We start from the raw sequence: 22,465 nt of genomic DNA, 5'->3' as shown, positions 1-22,465 counted from the left end.
ATTTATTTCACTCAAACTAATAAAATACTGCCGGAGAACATAACATTATTGAAAACTAGATAGTCTCGGATAATGAGGCAGACTACAATTTGAAGGAGGGGGACTGGCTACCATTTGACGGGCTGGGCTAAATTTAATAAGTTAGGTAACATTCTTAGTCTTATTTTTGTTATTTTAAACGTATATATTTGGGTTTTCCACGCCACGGATGTTTACAAGAAGCGCCCCTTCAGACATAATACCACGGACTTGGGACTAACCTCTTATCAGCCGCCCTCACGAGCCGGCATCCTGTTTGTGTCGTGAACTCGTGACCAATTATCGTACACTTATGTAAGGAAACAAATGTCTATGTGTGCAACGTTGCCAGATTGTCGTACTCAGCCTCCTATGTTTCCCAATTTTCGACCCCAATAACTGCCTTCAAATATAGTTATCGTTAAAATGGTTAATTATTGGTGGCTCAGAAACCAGTAAATATGAGGCTCTGAGTACGATAATCTGGCAACGGTGTATGTGTGGATAAATAAAGCTTTCAAGGCAGTCTTTAGCCAGTGTCAGTAAGCAAATCAGTCAGCCAAGGAGTAACTCGTTGGGGATGGCGGTGACGAGGCAGGAGTTTACCCCGCCCCGAGCCCCACGAAGCAGCCCCGGCACCACCCCTCCACCAGGCACCGCTGACACACTTCTGACCACGGTTACCAGATTGTCGTACTCAGCCTCCTATGTTTGCTGATTTCCGACCCAAAAACTGCCTCCTCGACCCCAATAACTGCTTTCATATAGAGTTATCGTTAAAATGGTTAATTATTGGTGTTTTTTCGTAGTAGCTATGGCTCAGAAACCTTTAAATACGAGGCTCTGAGTACGATAATCTGGCAACGGTGCTTCTGACTCCTCTTTCACAAATTTCACAAAATGCAATATACCGAGGACGAGATGACAATAATTAGTGTGTATTACATTAGTGTGACATTCGATGACTGAAATAGGTAGCACTCATTTTTGTTTTCTTTTTCGTGGTACAATCTTAAAAAAAAAAAAAAAGGATGGGAAGGGCAGCTGCGTGGTGGAGGCTTGCCCGGGTGGAGTCGGCGGGTGAGTGAAGCGACGCGCCTTCTGGGGTATGCTTCCCGTTACTTTAGTTGAAATGCTTTGGGTGCGAATGATCGAATTACAATATTTTTTTATATTATTATATACGGCACCTATCACATCACAGCGAGACCTATACACACACACACACACACACACACACACACACACACACACACACACACACACACTCAAAATTAATTCATGATACGCACAGTAATGAATACAAAGAATAAAATTAATAAACGAATAAACAGTGAGGGTATCAACACTAACACTAAACATTCACGGCCTTCAAACAAACATACTCCATCCATTACTATTCACCAAACCTTTTACCATTAATCAACACACACACACACACACACACACACACACACACACACACACACACACACGACCGTTTCCATTATGAACTCTATCTTTCCCGCACGTCATTGCACCCCCCCACCCTCCCCTATTTCCCCACCACCACCACCAGCCCGGGACAGAGACAAACAGACAGACAGACAACACACCGAACGCTCCACTGTTCCTCTCTATTCACTCTCCCAATCGTCGCTAAATGAAGCCGCTGTGCCGTGTGGTGAAGCGACTGGTTGAATGATGAGGGTGAGCCATTAAATCAACGCCCCCCCTCGCCCCCCTCGCCCCCTCATAATGTTGCGTCCAGCCAGCCAGTCAGTCAGCCAGTCCTCCATCGGGGTCATAAAGCTGCGGGGTTATTAGTGCTCCCCAATGTAGCACAAGTCACGAGTTCCGATGATATGCACAGCGATAAAAAATGATGTTTCAGTATTTGTGTTTTTTGTTAGCGTTTGATAAGAGAAATACTGTGAATCGGTTAGTCTTATTTATTACTTCATTTGTTGTTCTCGTTGTTTTTATTTCGTGATTATGGATTATGTAGTTTTTATACAGATATAATGATTCAGTATTTGTGTTTTTCTTTTTTGTTAGCGTTTGATAGAGAAATATTGTGAATCAGTTAGTTTTATTTATTTATTCATTTCTTGTTCTCGTTGTTCGTATTTAGTGATTATGGATTATGTAGTTTTTATACAGATATGATTCAGTGATTTGGTTTTCTATTTTCTTTTTAATGTGTATTCAATGATAATGGTTTTGGTGCTTGTCTGATGGAGAAATGTCAGGATTCATTTTCTTTATTTTACAACTTTATTTTTTTTTCTAATGCGTGTTTAATGGATAGTCAGTGATTTGGATTTCTATTTTTTTTTTTTTAATGTGTATTCAATGATAATAATGGCTTTGGTACTCGTCTGATGGAGAAATATCAGGATCCATTTTCTTTATTTTACAACTTTTAAAATTTTTTTCTCTAGTGCGTGTTTAAAGGATATGATTATGGTATTCAATTTTCCCTTATTCATCTACTTCAAACTTCCCTTCGGCTCTTTCAGACTCACGACTTCCCTTTCCGTTCCTTATTCACGTGGGTCTCGTATCAAGACACAGAGAGGGGACCGGGGAGCTTCACGCGGATGGGATTATTATTATTATTTTTTTTACAACAAAGGAGACAGCTCAAGGCCACAAAAAAAGGAAACATTAATAAAAAAAAAAAAAGCCCGCTACTCGCTGCTCCTAAAAAAAAAAAAAAAAAAAAAAGAATTGAAAGAGGTGGCCGAAAGAGAGGTCAATTTCGGGAGGATTAAAGTGTGTCTACTCCCCCATGACATTAGTAAGAAGACATATCATATACGGGGCGTCTGATTAGGAAAGTGAGGTCTGTATCTCTCTTTTGGCTACTCTTGACTTTTTTTTACTTTTGTGGGAGCGGCGAGTAGCGGGTTTTTTTTTTTTTTTTACCCTTTTTGTTGCCCTTGAGCCGTATCCTTTCATGTAAAAAAAAAATAAAAAAAATAAACTGTCTATCTCTTAAGTGCCTCAAAGTGATACACGTTTTTTTTTTTTTTTAACCTATACGTGCCACAGTTTAGTCTCATTCTACTTTCTGCTCCTCTTTTTATGTAGTGATGATTGTACGTTTTCTCCCTCTTCCTTCCCTCTCCGATATTCCCTGACGTCACTCGATCTCCGCGGGGTTGAAATGGTGAAGCTCCTTGGTCTACCTCTGCATCTCTCTCCATTCCTCCTGGTCCTTCCTCCCTTATCCACACATGTCCCATCCCTCACTGTCCCTTATCCACAAGTGTCCCATCCATCACCGTTCCTTATCCACGAGTGTCCCATCCCTCACTGTCCCTTATTCACACACGTCCCCCGATATTCTTGCCCCTAATTCACACATGTCCCATCCTTCACTATCCCTTATCCATGCGCTTTCCATTCCCCCCTATCCCCTTTTCCATCCCTCACCGTCCCTTATCCAGAAGTGTCCCATCCCTCCTCTTCCCCTTCCTCCACCCACCTTCCTGGTCCTGGGTTGCCGCTGCAGGTTGCTTCTCCCGTTGATGATGACCGCCTCGCCCTCGAACACGATGCCGGAGGGGGGCGGGGGCACGCCGGGCCGGCTGTCCAGGTAGTCGAGGCCGGGGTCGTCGTCATCGCCGTCGGTGCTGGAGTCGAGGCGGCCGTCCCAGCCCGGCATGATGACGTAACCAGAGTCCAGCTGGGGAGGAAGGGCGGGGTGAGTCTCGATGTTGTGGGGAGGAAATAAGGGGAGTGTAGATACAAATAGATAGATAGGTAGATGTAGGGGAGGCAATAGGGGGAGTGTAGATACAAATATATAGATATGTAGATGTAGGGGAGGCAATAGAGGGAGTGTAGATACAAATAGATAGACAGGTAGATGTAAGGGAGGCAATAGGGGGAGTGTAGATACAAATAGATAGACAGGTAGATGTAAGGGAGGCAATAGGGGGAGTGTAGATACAAATAGATAGACAGGTAGATGTAAGGGAGGCAATAGGGGGAGTGTAGATACAAATAGATAGACAGGTAGATGTAAGGGAGGCAATAGGGGGAGTGTAGATACAAATAGATAGATAGGTAGATGTAAGGGAGGCAATAGGGGGAGTGTAGATACAAATAGATAGATAGGTAGATGTAGGGGAGGCAATAGGGGGAGTGCAGATGCAAATAGATAGATAGATTAATGTATACAGAGTAGATAAAAGGGAAGGGATAGATGAGTATTAGGGAGGTGAGGGAAAGATAGTTAAATGAATGGGGAGGGAGGGACAGGGTGAATCGTGGGGAGCTCTGGGGAGGAAACAAAGGAAGGATAGATAGATAGATATACATATAGATAAAGATAGATAGATAGATAAATAAAGGCTACGGACAATATGAGTTTCTTTGTTGTGGGGAGGCAAGGGAACGATAGATAAATAGATAAATAGATAGACTTAATAGATACAAGTCCACATCTCCACCAAATCCCTCTCTCCTCTTCTATATCTATAAATACAAATAAAACCACATTTGTACAGAGGTAGTAGCCACACACACACACACACACACACACACACACACACACACACACACACACACACACACAGCCCCCCAAAACACGGAAAACTACTTAAGTGTTTGTGTTTAATTTCTCTGTCTTTGTCTGTCTGAGTCCGTCTGGCCGAGAGGGTACACGGACTTCACTCTCCTGCTGGTGTTGAGGGATGCCACGACTAGTCCCCCCCACCCCCCACCCCCCACCCCATGCTCCCCCAATGTGTCCCCTCCCCTCCCCTCCCTCATGGTTACAAATAAAAGTGACATTAATGAGACAGACCAACGACTAAACAAAACAAAGAAAATGGAAGGAGAGAAAAAATGACCCTAACATATTAAAGAAAGAAAAGAGAAATAAAAAAGAAAATCCCCTCCCCTCTCTCCTCCCCCAAGGTTACAAATAAAAGTGACATTAATGAGACAGCCCAACGACTAAACAAAAGGAAGAAAACGGAAGGAAAAAAAAAAAATCCTAACATATTAAAGAAAGAACAGAGAAACAGAAGGAAAATTGTATGCAAGTTGTTATTCTTTTTTTTTTTGTATGTTTTCCACGCATGAATAACACTAATGCTCTGTTATGTATCTTATAAGTACTGATAGCTCCGATTCAGTTATTTCAATGGGGGTATACAGTACCTCCCCTAAGTCTACCTGTAATTATCATATGTGGATCGATATTTTCTTTACCTGTACCTAATATCCACCTAATATCTACTCTACCTGTAATTACTGTATAGGTATCGATATCCACTCTAACTCTACCTGATGTTTAACTGCACCTAATATCCACTAAACCTGTAATTACTGTACAGGTATCGATATCCTTTCTACCTACACCTGGTCAAATATCTAGTCTACCTGTTTAGGGGCGGTGATTAGCGGGCTTTTTTTTTCCCTTGAGCTGCTTCCTTTACTGTAAAAAAAAAAAAAAAAACTCAATATTGTCTATGTATCAATATCTACCGAGTCAATGATTTCAACAGGGATACACTATCTCCTCTAACTCTAGTACCTCTATATTTCTTAACCTCCAGCGGGTATAATTTTTTTTTTCAGGAATCAGTGATATAAATGTTGCGTTATCAGTCTGCACTTTTGCTATCTTCGTGTCTATGACCTAAAGACGTAAGACGAAGGGGTCGTGCTAATGACTCTGTATCTCTCCGCGTCTTCCTTCCTCAATCTCGTATACATGATGACCTTTACAAGCGTCCCGGCACATGTATCATTCAAGCCGCGCTGTCTTCCATTTATGTCTGTATCTTCTTCGTATCAATGAGTCAGAATTCTTGGGAGACTAAGGCTGCGTTTTCTCTCCTACGTGTGCTTCCGTCTCAAATGTTTATTGAGATTCTGAACCAGAGATCACACCGGAGCTAATGGTATCAACGCTGTCTTTTTTTATTATTTCTCTTGACTATGATTCTAAAAGGCGTATGATGAGTCAGAGTTCTTGGGATACTGAGGCTGCGTTTTCTCTCCTTATTACGTGTGCTTACGTCTCACATGTTTATTGAAATTCTGAAGCAGAGATGACACGGAGCTAATGGTATCAACGCTCTCTTTCTTTTATTTTCTTCTTTCTCTTGACTATGATTCTAAAAGGCGTATGATGACTCAGAGTTCTTGGGATACTGAGGCTGCGTTTTCTCTCCTACGTGTGCTTCCGTCTCACATGTTTATTGAGATTCTGAACCAGAGATCACACGGAGCTAATGGTATCAACGCTGTCTTTTTTTATTCTTTCTCTTGACTATGATTCTAAAAGGCGTATGATGACTCAGAGTTCTTGGGATACTGAGGCTGCGTTTTCTCTCCTACGTGTGCTTCCGTCTCACATGTTTATTGGGATTCTGAACCAGAGATCACACGGAGCTTATGGTATCAACGCTGTCTTTTTTTATTCTTTCTCTTGACTATGATTCTAAAAGGCGTATGATGACTCAGAGTTCTTGGGATACTGAGGCTGCGTTTTCTCTCCTACGTGTGCTTCCGTCTCACATGTTTATTGGGATTCTGAACCAGAGATCACACGGAGCTAATGGTATCAACGCTCTCTTTCTTTTATTCTTTCTCTTGACTATGATTCTAAAAGGCGTATGATGACTCAGAGTTCTTGGGAGACTGAGGCTGCGTTTTCTCTCCCACGTGTGCTTCCGTCTCACATGTTTATTGGGATTCTGAACCAAAGATCACACGGAGCTAATGGTATCAACGCTCTCTTTTTTTTATTCCTTCTCTTGACTATGATTCTAAAAGGCGTATGATGACTCAGAGTTCTTGGGATACTGAGGCTGCGTTTTCTCTCCTACGTGTCCTTACGTCTCACATGTTTATTGGGATTCTGAACCAAAGATCACACGGAGCTAATGGTATCAACGCTCTCTTTTTTTTATTCCTTCTCTTGACTATGATTCTAAAAGGCGTATGATGACTCAGAGTTCTTGGGAGACTGAGGCTGCGTTTTCTCTCCCACGTGTGCTTCCGTCTCACATGTTTATTGGGATTCTGAACCAAAGATCACACGGAGCTAATGGTATCAACGCTCTTTTTTTATTCTTTCTGTTGACTATGATTCTAAAAGGCGTATGATGAGTCAGAGTTCTTGGGATACTGAGGCTGCGTTTTCTCTCCTACGTGTGCTTACGTCTCACATGTTTATTAAGATTCTGAAGCAGAGATGACACGGAGCTAATGGTATCAACGCTGTCTTTTTTTTATTCCTTCTCTTGACTATGATTCTAAAAGGCGTATGATGACTCAGAGTTCTTGGGATACTGAGGCTGCGTTTTCTCTCCTTATTACGTGTGCTTCCGTCTCACATGTTTATTGAGATTCTGAACCAAAGATCACACGGAGCTAATGGTATCAACGCTGTCTTTTTTTCTTCTTTCTCTTGACTATGATTCTAAAAGGCGTATGATGAGTCAGAGTTCTTGGGATACTGAGGCTGCGTTTTCTCTCCCACGTGTGCTTACGTCTCACATGTTTATTAAGATTCTGAAGCAGAGATGACACGGAGCTAATGGTATCAACGCTCTCTTTCTTTTATTTTCTTCTTTCTCTTGACTATGATTCTAAAAGGCGTACGACAATGAGGGCTTCAATATCTCATAAATATCTAAACGGCCGTCATGTTTAAAGCCCACATTATTAACAAGGTAACTGCGGGGATCATGTTTCTTTAAGGTCCCTCTAAGCGAGAAAAATGAGAAAAATCATCACTCACGCAAACCATTTCATAATATATATCAACGCATTTGTGATCAGTTTATGCATCATCTATTTTGGGGGGTTTATATCATGGCAAAAATTAGGCTCGTCGCTGGTTCATGGTAAAGCCACAAATTTGGCCTATCGCTGCTACCGGGTTAAACATTTCTGCGCCAAAGTTGCACACATTTTACAAGACCTTCGCATGACCCTGGTGGTAGTCTGACAAAGCTTCTGTACCACGAACATGACAAAAAGTACTGATGAGAATCCGACTAACCTCCTTTTAGGCATTTGGAAGTAGTTGATACGAGACATGGGCGGAGGCGTCTCAGAATACCGACCTACCAACATTGAGCAGCAGACATTACAGTAAGCCGTCAGTGTTGCCTACTCAGCTCGTCTCTGTATCTACACGTCATTTCATTCCAGTTCCTTTCTTTCCCCTCCCCTCCTTTCCTACTCTTCCTTTCCCTTCCCTTCCCTCTCTGTATCTACACTTCATTTCATTCCAGTTCCTTTCCTTCCCCTCCCCTCCTTTCCTACTCTTCCTTTCCCTTCCCTTCCCTCTCTGTATCTACACTTCATTTCATCCCAGTTCCTTTCCTTCCCCTCCCCTCCTTTCTTACTCTTTCTTTCCCTTCCCTTCCCTCTCTGTATCTACACTTCATTTCATTCCAGTTCCTTTCCTTCCCCTCCCCTCCTTTCCTACTCTTCCTTTCCCTTCCCTTCCCTCTCTGTATCTACACGTCATTTCATTCCAGTTCCTTTCCTTCCCCTCCCCTCCTTTCCTACTCTTCCTTTCCCTTCCCTTCCCTCTCTGTATCTACACTTCATTTCATTCCAGTTCCTTTCCTTCCCCTCCCCTCCTTTCGTACTCTTCCTTTCCCTTCCCTTCCCTCTCTGTATCTACACGTCATTTCATTCCAGTTCCTTTCCTTCCCCTCCCTCCTTTCCTACTCTTCCTTTCCCTTCCCTTCCCTCTCTGTATCTACACGTCCAATATGTCAAACTTTTGGAGGTAGCAGATCTGACAATGGAGAAGAATCACCTACTATCTGTCTCTCTATCTCCCCGCGACCGTGATTCCGCTGAGCATGACATGGGGGGACTCTGCTACCCACTCTAACCAACCGCTCTATCCCGTTACACGTGTCCACATCTCAGGCGCTTCCATAGTTGCGGGCAGAGGGAATGCGGTGTGTGTAAAGGGGTTATTACACTGGGCAAATTTTCCGTGGATCTTCAGTCAAACCACGATTTCCGCTGGCGTGGTTCTCATTTGTTTCTTGTTATTGCTGCTGATGATGATGGTGAGTAATACCGTCGTCCTTCAAGGAATTCTACCGTAGCTTTGGAAGATCGTGGACACGTCAGAAAACCACGGAAATTTGAGAGCCAGGCCTGTGGAAATCGTGGTTTGACTGAAGATCCAGGAAAAAGTTGCCCCGTGTAAGCCCCTTAAGGCGTTGTGTTGTGTTTTGATCCGCTCCTCACACGCACAGTCACACTTCTGTCTCTCTCATTCATATTTTGTCCTGGTAAATGTTAGTACAGATCGTCTCCTAAACAATTTTCGTGGTGTCTTTTCTTCCCTTTCCTTCTCTTATACAACCTTTTTTTTCTTCTTTTTTTCCTGTCTTGTTTTTCCCCTTCTTTTATTTTATAGTCTTGCCATTCTTTTTCTTTAATTTTCTTTTCTTTTCCTTGCCCTTCCTTTCTTTTTAACTTAACTTCATTCCATTCCAGTTCCTTTCCTTCCCCTCCCCTCCTTTCCTACTCCTTCTTTCCTGTCCCTTCCCTTCCTAAACCATACTGATAACACACACACACACACACACACACACACACACACACACACACACACACACACACACACACACACACACACACGACCCTTCAAAATCCGTGACCTCATATTGAAAAAAAAATGAAAAAAAAATCAATGCAGTTTTCAATCACTACTCTCTTTATCTTCTGCACTGGACGAGTTTAAAGTTCCTCAACAAAACAAACTACAACTATGAATTCAATACCCGCCACTCTTATCATTACCTTTTTATTTACTTTATTCGTTCATTTTATTTCCATCATCGTCACCATCATTACATAACTAGCACCAGAACACAAAAAAGGCAAATCCTCCACATCCTCTTAAAGGTGTGAGTTACCTGAGGAGTTAATTAATCCCTCGTCTACCCTTACCCTCGACCCCCATCACCCCGCCAGCCGCCACCTCCGCCCCCGTCGCCCCCACCGCCCCGCCGTCGCCCCCGCAGCTGCAATCCCCGCCGCCCCGCCGCCGCCACTCGTCAGCCGTCCTACCACGCCCTCTACCTGCTGAGGTGTAAATTGGAACTGTCTGGCGCCAACTAATCTTCTCTTCCTTTCCTTATATTTCAACTCTTCTTGCAATTGTTCCTCTTCTCTAGCTTTTTCTTGGTCATGTTCTTCTTTTTCTTCTTGTTATTGTTCTTCTTCCAACCCCACCTCGTTAATCCCTTCCTTATATTTCAACGCTTCTTGCAGTTATTCCTCTCCTCCAGCTTTCTTTTGGTCTTGTTCTTCTTTTTATTCTTGTTCTTGTTCTTCTTCCAAGCCCTCCTCGTTAATCCTTTCCTTATATTTCAACGCTTCTTGCAATTGTTCCTCTCCTCTAGCTTTTTCTTGGTCATGTTCTTCTTTTTCTTCTTGTTCTTGTTCTTCTTCCAACCCCTCCTCGTTAATCCCTATAGCTGAATGTTTCTCTCCCTCTTGTAAAGCTTTCTATTCTTATTCCTTATTCTTTCTCTTTTATATTCCTATTTACTTTCTCTTCCTTTCCATGTGTTTCTCCTCCTCTTCCACCTTTTCCTCCCCTTCTCTGTCTTTTCTTCTTTCTTTTTCTTTTCTTCTTACCATTATCGTCTGGCGCCAACCAATCTTCTTTTCTGTTCTTCTTCTAGTTCTCCTTCTCATCCACTTCTTCCGCATTCTCTAGCTTTCCTTGTCTTTTTCTTCTTTCAAACTTCTTTTTTTTGTCTGGCTCAAGCAAAATTTTCTTACCTCCATATGCCTCCCCTATTTGCTTTCTCATGTTTTTTTTTTCTTTATTTACCTTTCCTTCTCTTCATAAACTTCTCATCTACATCTTCTTCTTCTTCTTCTTCTTCTCTCTCTTCTTCTTCTCCTTCTTCTCTTTCTTCTTCTTCTTCTTCTTCTCCTTCTTCTTCTCTTTCTTCTTCTTCTTCTTCTTGGTCCTCCGCGGCCTTGCAATGTGGGCCACGTCTCGAGGTTAATCACCAGCCTCAATACACGGCTGTTTTCGTTTCTTTACTTGCCAGGCTACAATGATGCACTCAGACCTCAACCCCCTCCCCCTTTCCCCAATCGCTTCCCCCCTCCCTTCCCCTGCTACTCCCCTTCCTGCCTCTGCTCTTCCTTCCCTCCCTCTCCCCTCCCTTACCTTCTACATCTACTTCCTCCTCTTCCTTCTTTACCTTCCCCTTTGAGCCTCCACTAACCCTGCTCTTCCTCCTTCCCTTCCTTTCTCAACTCCTTTACCTTCCTTCTATCTCCTCCTTCCCTCTCCACCCACCTCATTTTCCTCCTTCGTCTCCATTCCTTCCCCTTTTCTTCCTTCCTCCCTCTTCATCCTTGGCATTAACCTCCCCCTTTGCAGTCTTTACTAACCCTCCTCTTCCATCCTCCCTTTCCTTCCATACCCCTCACTCCCCTCTTTCCACTCTCCCCTAACCCCCTTTTCTTCTTCCCTCACATCTCCACTAAATCCCTCTCTCTTCTTTTTTCTTCTTTATCTTCACTAACCTTCTCTTCCTTTCTCCCCTCTTTTTTCCATATCTTCTCCTTCCTCTCCTTTTTCATTCATATTTTCTTCTTCGCCATCTTTAATTTCTTCCATATTTCTTCCTCTGTAACCTTTTTTCTTCCATATCTCTTTCGTTGGCTTTTCTTTTTTCCCCGTATCTTATCCTTGGTCACCTATCTCTTATTATCTCCTCCTTCCTCACTCACCTTTCTCAGTATCTTTAGTAACCTTCTTCCGTCTCTTTTTCCATCATCCCTCCTCTTCCGTTTCCTCGTCTCCACTTTTTTTCTGGTTCCCTCATTCCCTCTTCATCGCATCCACGTCTCCCTCATCCTTGCCTCACATCTCTCACCCAGCTTTACATGTCCCTTCAGTGTCCAATGTCTTCATCCACACTCTGCCTCAGCCCTTCCCTCCCTCCCTGAACCCCCTCTCCCTCCCTCCACCTCCTCCTCCCTGTCACGGTGCCGATATGGGTCAGCCGTGAGTTGTGGCGGGTGTGGGTGGAGCAGGTGGAGGAGTGGGGTGGGGTGGGGATGGGGAATGACTGAAGGCTTTGCTGTGTGTGTGGGAAGAGGAGGAGGAGGAGGAGGAGGAAGCCTTATATATGATGTTTAAATGTTTGTTTTTGTGCGCTATTTGTATTTTTTTCTTGTAATTCTAGTGTGTGTGTGTGTGTGTGTGTGTGTGTGTGTGTGTGTGTGTGAGAGAGAGAGTGCGCTTCTAAATGGTGGGACGTCACAACTCTAGCTTGAGGAATACACACACACACACACACACACACACACACACACACACACACACACACACACACACACACATCACTGCCTCACAACGACCAACATCACCACTACCACCACCACTACAACCAAACATCACCACCATGAACAACAACAACAACAACAACTCAATGACCATGACCAACTATAAATAGGTAAAACTCGCCTCTACTTATTATACTTCTACGGCTTCCCTTTGACCCTCCAAGTGACCTCGAGGCGGCACTGAGGTCAAATCAGGTGTGTGTGTGTGTGTGTGTGTGTGTGTGTGTGTGTGTGTGTGTGTGTGTGTGTGTGTGTGTGTGTGTGTGTAAGATGAGACAAAGACTGACCACGACTTCTACCTCCTCCTCCTCCTCCTCCTTATCCTCGTCTTACGTCTTTTAACAAATTCGCGTCTACAGTGAAGTGGCTGAATGGAGACAAGAGGAGGAGGAGGTGGAGGAGGAGGAGAGGAGGAGGTGGTGGTGGAGAGTAGTAGTGGTGATGATAGTGGTGTTGTGTTGTGGTGGTGGTGGTGAGGCAGTCTATGTACACGTCAGCCAGTCAGTCAGTCAGCCAGTCACTCCTTATCTCACCAAGCCACTATCATCCTCATCGGCCGGCCACAAGGTTACGTCCACCGCTGGGAACTGACGGGGCACAATACAAACACGACCCACGTCACTGATAAGGCCCACTCCCTCCCACCCCTCTTTATCTCTCTTCCTCCCCCCTCCTCCTCTTCTACCCCAATCCCTCTCTTCCTCAATCAGTCTATCTCTAACCTAACCTAACCTTACTTCCTCCCTCTCCCTCTCTTTTTCTCTCTCTCTTCCATCCTCCTCTCCCTACCAAATATTCTCCCTCCCTCTCCACTTACCTTACCATCTCTCTCCTCTTCTCTGTCCTCCTTCCCAATCGTCCTCCTCTTCCTCCTCTCCTACCCCTTCTCTCTCCACTTACCTTACCATCTCTCTCCTCTGTCCTTCCCAATCGTCCTCCTCTTCCTCCTCTCCTACCCCTTCTCTCTCCCTCCATCTTTTTAACCTAACTTAACATCCCTCCTCCGTATCTTATTCAGTCCCTTTATCACTTTTTTTTCCACCTACACTCCTACCTCCTCTCTCCTCTTCAATGCCCCCCCCCCCCCTTTTCTTCCCCTCCTATTCTTGTCCACTTCTCCCTCTCTTCTCCCACCCACTCATTCTTATTCTCATCCCTATCCTATCACGTTCGCTGACTTCCACCTCTTCCTCCACTGCTCTCATTCCTTTCTCTTCTCTTCTCTCATTCCTGTTTTCACTTATTCACTAACACTTCTTATCCACACTCCTCCTCCTTCTCCTCCCTTTCATACCTTTCAATCATCTTCTATACTATCATCTCCACTTTCATTTCTCCGCCAACTTATCCTCAACTCCACCGACCCTCTCATCTTCTCGTCCTTCTCCTTCTACCCCTGCAATCCTTAACCCGGTAGCTGCGGGGATCATGTTTCTTAAAAGGTCCTTCTAAGCGAGAAAAATGAGAAAAAATCCTCATTCACGCAAACCATTTCATACTATATTTCAAGGCATTTGTGATCAGTTTATGCATCATCTATTTTTTGGGGGTTTACTTTATATCCTGGCAAAAATATGGCCCGTCGCTGGTACACGGTTAAGCCACAAATTTGCCCCGTCGCTGCTACCGGGTTAAGCCATCTCCGCACACACCTAACCCCGTCTCATCCCCTCGTCCTCCCCTGAATGCGGATCTCTCGCCCCGCCTCGCCGATGCACTTCTATATGCAAGCAGCGCCACTCAAGGGCACTCGCTCATCCGTCTATGCAAGGGCTACAGACAGGGAGATCCCGGTGTTATTTTTACCTCCGTTTTTTGCATTGAAGGTTGTATGGTGAAGCGTAGTAAATGAAGTAAACAAGTAAATAAAGAAATGAAGTGAACTGAAGTAAAAAGTGAGATTACTGAAATTACTGATACACGAGACGGAATAAGAAAAAGAAGACGAGGAAGAAAAAGAACAACAATAACAACCACAACTACTACCACTACTACTATTACTACCACTACTACTACTACCGCTACTACTACTACTACACTACTACTACTACTACTACTACTACTACTACTACTACTACTGCCACTGCTACCATCATTACTACTACTACTACTACTACTACTACTACTACTACTACTACTACCACCACCGCTATAATTACTAAAAAATGGACTGAGAAGAAAAGAAAAACAGAAAACAAAGATTGATTTAATTCCCCGGGAGTCATGATATTCACATTTTTTTATTCTTTTTACCGTCATCGTGTTTAAGTGGTAAGGACGTGGAGACAGAGAGAGCAAGATTTAAAGAGCTTACGAGAGAAAGGGGGATGAAGGAGTGATGATAAGAGGTTTAAGTCTTGCATTAAAAAACGACTTGCAACCAGAGAAGGGACAGGTGGAGAGATTATTAGTTAGCTTAGGACTTAGTAAAGACTTTGTTCTGGAGTTTGCACATCGCTGTCCCTCGGAATTAGTGACGTGTCGAAAATAGAAAAAAAAAAAAAAAAATCTTGATGCGTAATAGAAATATGTACCCGAAGTTAAATCCACATGTTCCGATATTAGTATTACACACACACACACACACACACACACACACACACGGGAACGCCAACATGATGAAGGAGGTTTTGCCCAACTCTCTACATACTCTCACTAACTACGTGGGGGTTGCTATTGTTGTTTTTGTCTAAAGTTTGTTTTGTTGTCTAAGTTCTGTTTGTTTCGTTATATACCCGTCTTATTTTGTGTGTTGTTTTGCTGCTGTTTATATTTTTGTTTTGTTTTGTTTTGTTGTCTTACTTTTTGTTGTATTCTATTTAAGTTTTGTGTTGTACAGGTTTGTTTTGCTGCCGGTTACATTACATGACCATATTTTTACATCTTCTTTTCCATTGCTGGCTTGCTTCTGTCCGTCTTTCCCTCAAAATAAGAGCTATATCACTTTTTTCTCTCACTTTTTGCTTTGATATAAATAACAAAACACCTGACCTTAACATTTTTTTATAGTCGAAATTGACCCCTCTTTCGGCCACCTCCTTGGATTCTTTTTAGGAACAGCGAGTGGCGGGCTTTTTTTATTAGTTTCCTTTTTTTGTGCCCTTGAGCTGTCTCCTTCGTAGTAAAAACAAAACAAAAAATAGTTACATTACATTATCAAAATTCTCCTTTAATTTCTAGGTAGGTCTGTGTACTTCCGTTTCTAAGTACGAGGAGTGGCGTGGGCGGCCGCTGCGCCACTCCCTCCCGCCGAGTCGACCAGGATTTTGCTCTTGCGTAACTCCTCTGCACTTTACGAGCTGCCCCGCTGACGTCACGCCCGCCCGCAGAAGTGACCTGACGAGTCCATCCTGCACCCGGCCCTTCCCTCCACCTCCCCAGCCCACCGAGCCCTCCTACCCCCATACTCCTCACCCTCAGTCTACTCCAACAATATGCCACTACGATTCCCACCCCCCACCCTACTCCCCCTAACCTATTCCACCCAATCCCCAAACTCTGCCACCCACATCCACACCCACCGAAAACTCCTACCTCAATGCTCCTCACCCTCAGTCTACTCCAACAATATGCTACTACGATTCCCACCCCCCACCCTACTCCCCCTAACCTATTCCACCCAATCCCCAAACTCTGCCACCCACATCCACACCCACCGAAAACTCCTACCTCAATGCTCCTCACCCTCAGTCTACTCCAACAATACACTACTACGATTCCCCCCCCCCCCACCACCCTACTCCCCCTATCATATTCCACCAAGTCCCCCAAACTTTTTTTTTTTTTTTTTTACAGCAGAGGAGACTGTTCAAGAGCGTAAAAAAAAAAAGAAAATAACGGAAAAAAAAGGCCCGCTACTTACTGCTCCACCACCTGCCACCCACATCCACACCCACCCAAGTCCACCAACAGCCTTACGATCCACATTTTTACCCCACCTACTCACCCTGTTCTCTACCCCAATCCACTACTCTATTCCACCCTACCACCAAGTTTTGCCACCCCGCTCCACCTTCCTACCCACCTCCACACCAACCGAAGTCTACATATAGCAGTACAATCCACATCTCTCCATCACCTATGCTCACCCTATACCCGACGCCATTCCACCTCCACCCCAAACCATGCCAACCACTTCCACTTTTCTACCCCTTACAACACCAACAGCAACCCCCTTCGCCTCACTCTACCTTATCCAAAGAACTACCACACTCATCCACATTCATCCACACCACCCCACCTTCCCCTTCCCCACTCCACAACACATTCTCACCTCCTCCCCTCACCCACACCATCCTACACCCTTCCCCCCAGTCACCCCTCCCCTTCCCCAGCCCAGGTAAGGAAGCCCCACGTGTCAGGTGAACTTGGGCTCATAAATAGGGAGGTGAGGGACGTGTGTGTGTGTGTGTGTGTGTGTGTGTGTGTGTGTGTGTGTGTGTGTGTGTGTGTGTGTGTGTGTGTAATTGGTGGTGACGCATCTTCTTAACCCGAACACCACCACCATCACCATCATCACCACTTGCTGCTGACGTCGTTTTGGTGTGGTGTGGTGTGGTATGGTGGGGAAGGGGAGGGGGGAGAGGGGGAAGGGGAGGTCTTGATTAAGAGAGTGGGTCGTGGCGTGATGTGTTGCACTGTGTTATATTGTGCTGTATTAGTGTTGCTTTGTGTTGTGTTGTTCTCTTTGTTGTGCTGTGGTGTTATGTTGTGCTGTGCTGTGTTTTCTGTGTTGTGTTTGCTTTCTCGGTGTTGTCCTTGTGCTGTACTATGTTGTGTTGTGTTGTGTTCTGCGTTGCTATAATGTGGTTTCTTTACGTAATGTTGTATTGTCTTTGTGTTGTGTGATATTGTAGTGTGTTGTCCTCCCTTTAAACACGCAACACAATCATCCACCATCAACATGTGAACTCCATTACATAAAAGATCTAAACTTTAAACTAACACAACCTCCAAACTGAACCCTTTACTCTCAATTAAACCCATCACCTGACCCTAATCACCTGGACCTCCAACCTCAAACCCAATACTTGGACCCCCATTACCTCAAATCCATTCCTTGTACCCCATCACCTCAAACCCATTACCAGAACACCATCACATCAAACCCATTACGTGAACCCCATTACCTCAAACCCATTCCTTGCACCACATCACCTCAACCCTTTACCAGAACCCCATCACCTCAAACCCATTACGTGAACCCCATTACCTCAAACCCATTACCAGAACCCCATCACCTCAAATCCATTACGTGAACCCCATTACCTCGAACCCATTACATGCTCCCCATCACCTCAACCCCATTACTTGAACCCAGTCACCTCAACAAAACCCAACCTCACCCCATCACCTCAACTCCACTACTGCCTCAACACCTCCACTTTAACCTCGTATCTCATCACCACCCCCAGACTCTTCTTCCTTATCACCTGCATGACCTCCACCCCCTTCCTCCATGACCCGCCATATCCTATCAACGTTATCCAGTCCGCCTGCTAACATAACAGAATGTATTACCGTGTGCCGACCTTCCCCCCACCCCCTCACCCATCTACTACGCCTCACTAACTGTTCATCCGTCTATCTATGCATCCACCCATCTCCACCCCGACTGCCTTCCATCATTTTTCCCGCTTGTGTCATTCATCCACCTCTCCCTCCCTCATTCTTCCTTCTTTCACCCCTTACTCATCCCGCCCTCTGATGCAACCCGCCCACCGCCACCACCACCACCATCACTCAATTCATTCACCCCATCCCATCCTATTCCCATACACGGCGTCCTGTCCTCCACGTCGTACACACACACACACACACACACACACACACACACACACACACACACACATTAGTACACACATTACGTAATATACACGATACGACCTTGGATTTCAATGTGTATATTTTCACCTCGTAAGTTGAAGCCAGTCTTTTTTATGTAGTGTGTGTGTGTGTGTGTGTGTGTGTGTGTTGATGCAGCTAAGGTCAACACGCACACACACACACACACACCTCTGAGGCCGTCGCCCCGTGCGCCCCGCCCCAGGGTTCCCGCCCCGCACAGCAGCCCCGCCCCGGCACGCATGGAATGCTGCTGTCCCACCACATCCACCCCGTCACGTCTTAACCCTGGGGCGACGGGGCACGGGGGAGAATGGGGGGAGAGGGGGGAGAGGGGGGGGGTAAAAGGATGCTGCGACGCGGAGAAACGACGAAGTTAAGATGTAATGGACACGATAGAAAGAGAAGAATGTGGAGGTTATGGACACGATAGAAGGAGAAGAAGGTGGAGGTTATGGACACGATAGAAGGAGAAGAAGGTGGAGGTTATGGACACGATAGAAAGAGAAGAAGGTGGAGGTAATGGACACGATAGAAGGAGAAGAAGGTGGAGGTTATGGACACGATAGAAGGAGAAGAAGGTGGAGGTTATGGACACGATAGAAGGAGAAGAAGGTGGAGGTAATGGACACGATAGAAGGAGAAGAAGGTGGAGGTTATGGACACGATAGAAGGAGAAGAAGGTGGAGGTTATGGACACGATAGAAAGAGAAGAAGGTGGAGGTAATGGACACGATAGAAGGAGAAGAAGGTGGAGGTTATGGACACGAAAGAAGGAAGAAGGTGGAGGTAATGGACACGAAAGAAGGAAGAAGGTGGAGGTTATGGACACGATAGAAAGAGAAGAAGGTGGAGGTAATGGACACGATAGAAGGAGAAGAAGGTGGAGGTAATGGACACTATAGAAGAAGATGGAGGTAATGGACACGATAGAAAGAGAAGATGGTGGAGGTAATGGACACGATAGAAAGAGAAGATGGTGGAGGTTATGGACACGATAGAAGGAAGAAGGTGGAGGTAATGGACACGATAGAAGGAGAAGAAGGTGGAGGTAATGGACACTATAGAAGAAGATGGAGGTAATGGACACGATAGAAAGAGAAGAAGGTGGAGGTAATGGACACGAAAGAAGGAAGAAGGTGGAGGTAATGGACACGATAGAAAGAGAAGAAGGTGGAGGTTATGGACACGATAGAAGGAAGAAGGTGGAGGTTATGGACACGATAGAAGGAGAAGGTGGAGGTAATGGACACGATAGAAGGAGAAGAAGGTGGAGGTTATGGACACTATAGAAGATGGAGGTAATGGACACGATAGAAAGAGAAGATGGTGGAGGTAATGGACACGACAGAAGGAGAAGGTGGAGGTAATGGACACGATAGAAGGAGAAGGTGGAGATTATGGACACGATAGAAGGAGAAGAAGGTGGCGGAGGAAGAGCTTGGTGGGCTGAACTAAGACTGCCTAGGCCGCAATTCGAACCCAGCCGAGCCCACAGATTCGTAAGTAGGAACGCTAACCACTGAACGACTGTAACGACTGGGCCAAGAAGCGGAAGAGAAAACAGGTTAAGGCAAGACAGACAGGAGCAGCAGTGGGGCGAGTCAAGCACAGGGGTCAAGGGTTCTCCGGCGGGTCAGTCTGTGTCGATGTCATCAGCGGCCCCGAGCGGCAATCTTATCTGGCATGACTTCCTTATCACAGGTGCGCCACGCCGACCTGTCCATCACCACCACTGCCAATCACCACCACCACCACCATCACTAGTATTCTAACATATATTACCACCATCACCACTGCCAACACAGAATACTATCACCACCACCATTACTGCTATCACCACCACCACCGCCATCACTAGTATTCTAACATATATTACCACCACCACCATTGCCAACACAAATCATCATCACCACCATCACCTATAACTAACATACCTCACCATCACCACCACTATCAACACAAATCACCACCACCACCACCACCACCTATACCTCATCATCACCACCACTACTATCGACACACACATAACCCACACCACCCACCATACCACCGTCATTCACAATCACCACCAAATATCGACAAATCACCACCACCACCACCACCACCATTACACTATAGTCCTACACCATCACTATATCACTCCTCCTCAAACCCTGAACAACCAAACAACCGCCTCCCTCAACCACCCCATACATATTCACCATTACATTATCCCCAGACACTACCACTGTCAATACAACTCCCCCCCACTTCCCCACTATCACCACCACCACCACAATAACAACAACGACAGCGACGACGACCCATAATCAAGGACCACCCCAAAATTATGGTTGTTATAGTTTGTTTGTTTGTTTTCATGCAAAGACAACAACAACAAATATAGCAGTACCATTAATATTATGAACCACCAACAACACCAGTAATAACATCAACAATAACAAAAAACATTCACCGACTCATTATCATCATCAATATCAAGAGCCACCCTCACCACCACCACCACCAAAAACAAGAACAACAAAAAGGTAAGAAACACCCACACCACCACTATCGCCGCCGCCGTCACGCGCATAAACAAACGAGGGAAAGAGAGAGGAGAGGAAGGGAGGGAGAGACGGAGAGGAAGGGCGCGAGGGAGAGGGAGGGCGGGAGGAGCCTGCCTAGCGGTACACTGTTGCATATCGGTACATTTGCCTACAAAAAGACGTGAAGCCTCGATGCAGGTGAACGGGGCCGCGTGTGGGCGTGACGGGAAGCTGACATGATTGGGCGGGAGGGTGGGAGGAGGGATAACGGGAGGGAAGGGAGAGAACGGGACGAGGAAAATGAATAGTAGGAGAAGACGAGACGAAAGACAAGGACGAGGAGTAACGGGAGGAATGGGAAGGAGGAGAAAGAGTGAAAGAGTGACGGGAAGGAGGGGAAAGGGTGAAAGAGAGTGATGGAAAGGAGGGGAAAGGGTGAAAGAGTGACGGGAAGGAGGAGAAAGGGTGAAAGAGTGACAGGGAGGAGGAGAAAGGGTGAAAGAGTGACGGAAACGAGGGGAAAGGGTGAAAGAGTGACGGGAAGGAGGAGAAAGTGAAAGAGTGACAGGGAGGAGGAGAAAGGGTGAAAGAGAGTGACTGGGTGAGGCGAGGGAAGAGGAAGAGTAACGAGAGGAAGACGAGACGAAGATGAGGAAGGGAAGGAAAGCAAAAGGAGGAAGAGGAGTGGGAAAGAATGAGATGAGAATGAGGCTGATAGGAACGAAAAGGGAGAAGAGAGAAAACGAAAGAACAAAAATAGGAGAACAAAGAGCTAAAAGGGAAGACGAAATGAAGAGGACGAGGAGAAAGATAACGAACGGGAGCAGTGGGAGGGAAGAGGAAGAAGAGTGGAAGATAATGGGATGAGGGCATGGAGGTAGAAGGGGTGGAGTCGACATCAGGCCTAAAAAGAATGACTAGGAAGATTATTATTGGGAGAAGACAAAAGGAAAGACGACGAAGAGAAAAGAAGGAAAAAATAGATATGTAGTTGAGGAAGGAAGGGAAAGCCGGAGGGAAGAGGAAGAGTGGAAGATAATGGGGATGAGGGTAAATGACTCGAGATTATTATTAGAAGACAAAAGAAAAGGACGAAGAGAAAAGAAGAAATAAAATAGATGTGTAGTTGAGGAAGGAAGGGAAAGCAGGAGGGAAGAGGAAGAGTGGAAGATAATGGGGATGAGGGTAAATGACTCGAGATTATTAATGGGAGAAAACAAAAGGAAAAACGATAACGAAAAGCAAAGGAAAAATAAACAGTTAGGTGAGGAAGGAAGGGAAAGCCGGAGGGAAGAGAAAGAAAGGAACATAAAGGGATGCGGGGAAATGACTCGAGATATTATTATTGGGAGAAGGCAGAAGGAAAGGACGAAGAGAAAAGAAGGAAAAATACATATAGTTGAGGAAGGAAGGGAAATCAAGAGGGAAGAGAAAGAAAGGAACATAAAGGGATGCGAGTGAATGGCTAGGAAGATTATTACTGAGAGAAAACAAAAGGAAACACGAGAACGAAGAGTAATCATTGTGAAAAGAAAGATATATAGTTGAGGAAGGAAGGGAAAGTCAGAAGGAAGAGGGGGAAGACTAGAAGAGAGAATGGGATGAAGATGACTGGAGAAAAACGAGAAGCAAAGACGAAATGAAAGATCTGAGGGACAAGAACGAACACTAAAAAGGAAAGACAAGATGAAGTTGAGAAAGGGAGG

General features: G+C 45.1%; 1 protein-coding gene and 1 long non-coding RNA gene across 4 annotated transcripts in view; one reads left to right on the top strand and one right to left on the bottom strand.

Annotated features, from left to right (window-relative positions):
• The window catches only part of LOC126995538 (uncharacterized), a 48,849-nt gene extending 45,119 nt beyond the window's left edge, over positions 1 to 3,730 (bottom strand). Inside the window, exon 1 of the mRNA XM_050855171.1 lies at positions 3,491 to 3,730. Coding sequence (XP_050711128.1) covers positions 3,491 to 3,670 — 180 coding nt within the window. The 5' untranslated portion in view covers positions 3,671 to 3,730. The remainder of the gene's footprint in view (positions 1 to 3,490) is intronic.
• Positions 3,731 to 18,654: 14,924 nt separating this feature from the next.
• On the top strand, positions 18,655 to 20,192 carry LOC126995537 (uncharacterized). 3 transcript variants are annotated; one of them, XR_007750398.1, is made up of 4 exons: positions 18,675 to 18,781; positions 18,850 to 18,985; positions 19,050 to 19,498; positions 19,654 to 20,192. It is a non-coding gene; the product is annotated as an uncharacterized LOC126995537 (long non-coding RNA). The 3 variants fall into 3 exon arrangements; XR_007750399.1 differs by having other exon boundaries at positions 18,655 to 18,985; positions 19,214 to 19,498; XR_007750397.1 differs by having other exon boundaries at positions 18,655 to 18,985.
• Positions 20,193 to 22,465: the final 2,273 nt, after the last annotated feature.

The sequence above is a fragment of the Eriocheir sinensis genome, chromosome 8 (genome assembly GCF_024679095.1).
Source record: "Eriocheir sinensis breed Jianghai 21 chromosome 8, ASM2467909v1, whole genome shotgun sequence".
Lineage (NCBI taxonomy): Eukaryota > Metazoa > Arthropoda > Malacostraca > Decapoda > Varunidae > Eriocheir > Eriocheir sinensis.
The sequence above is the reverse complement of the archived record's forward strand: the minus strand, read 5'-3'. Positions and strand labels throughout refer to the sequence as shown.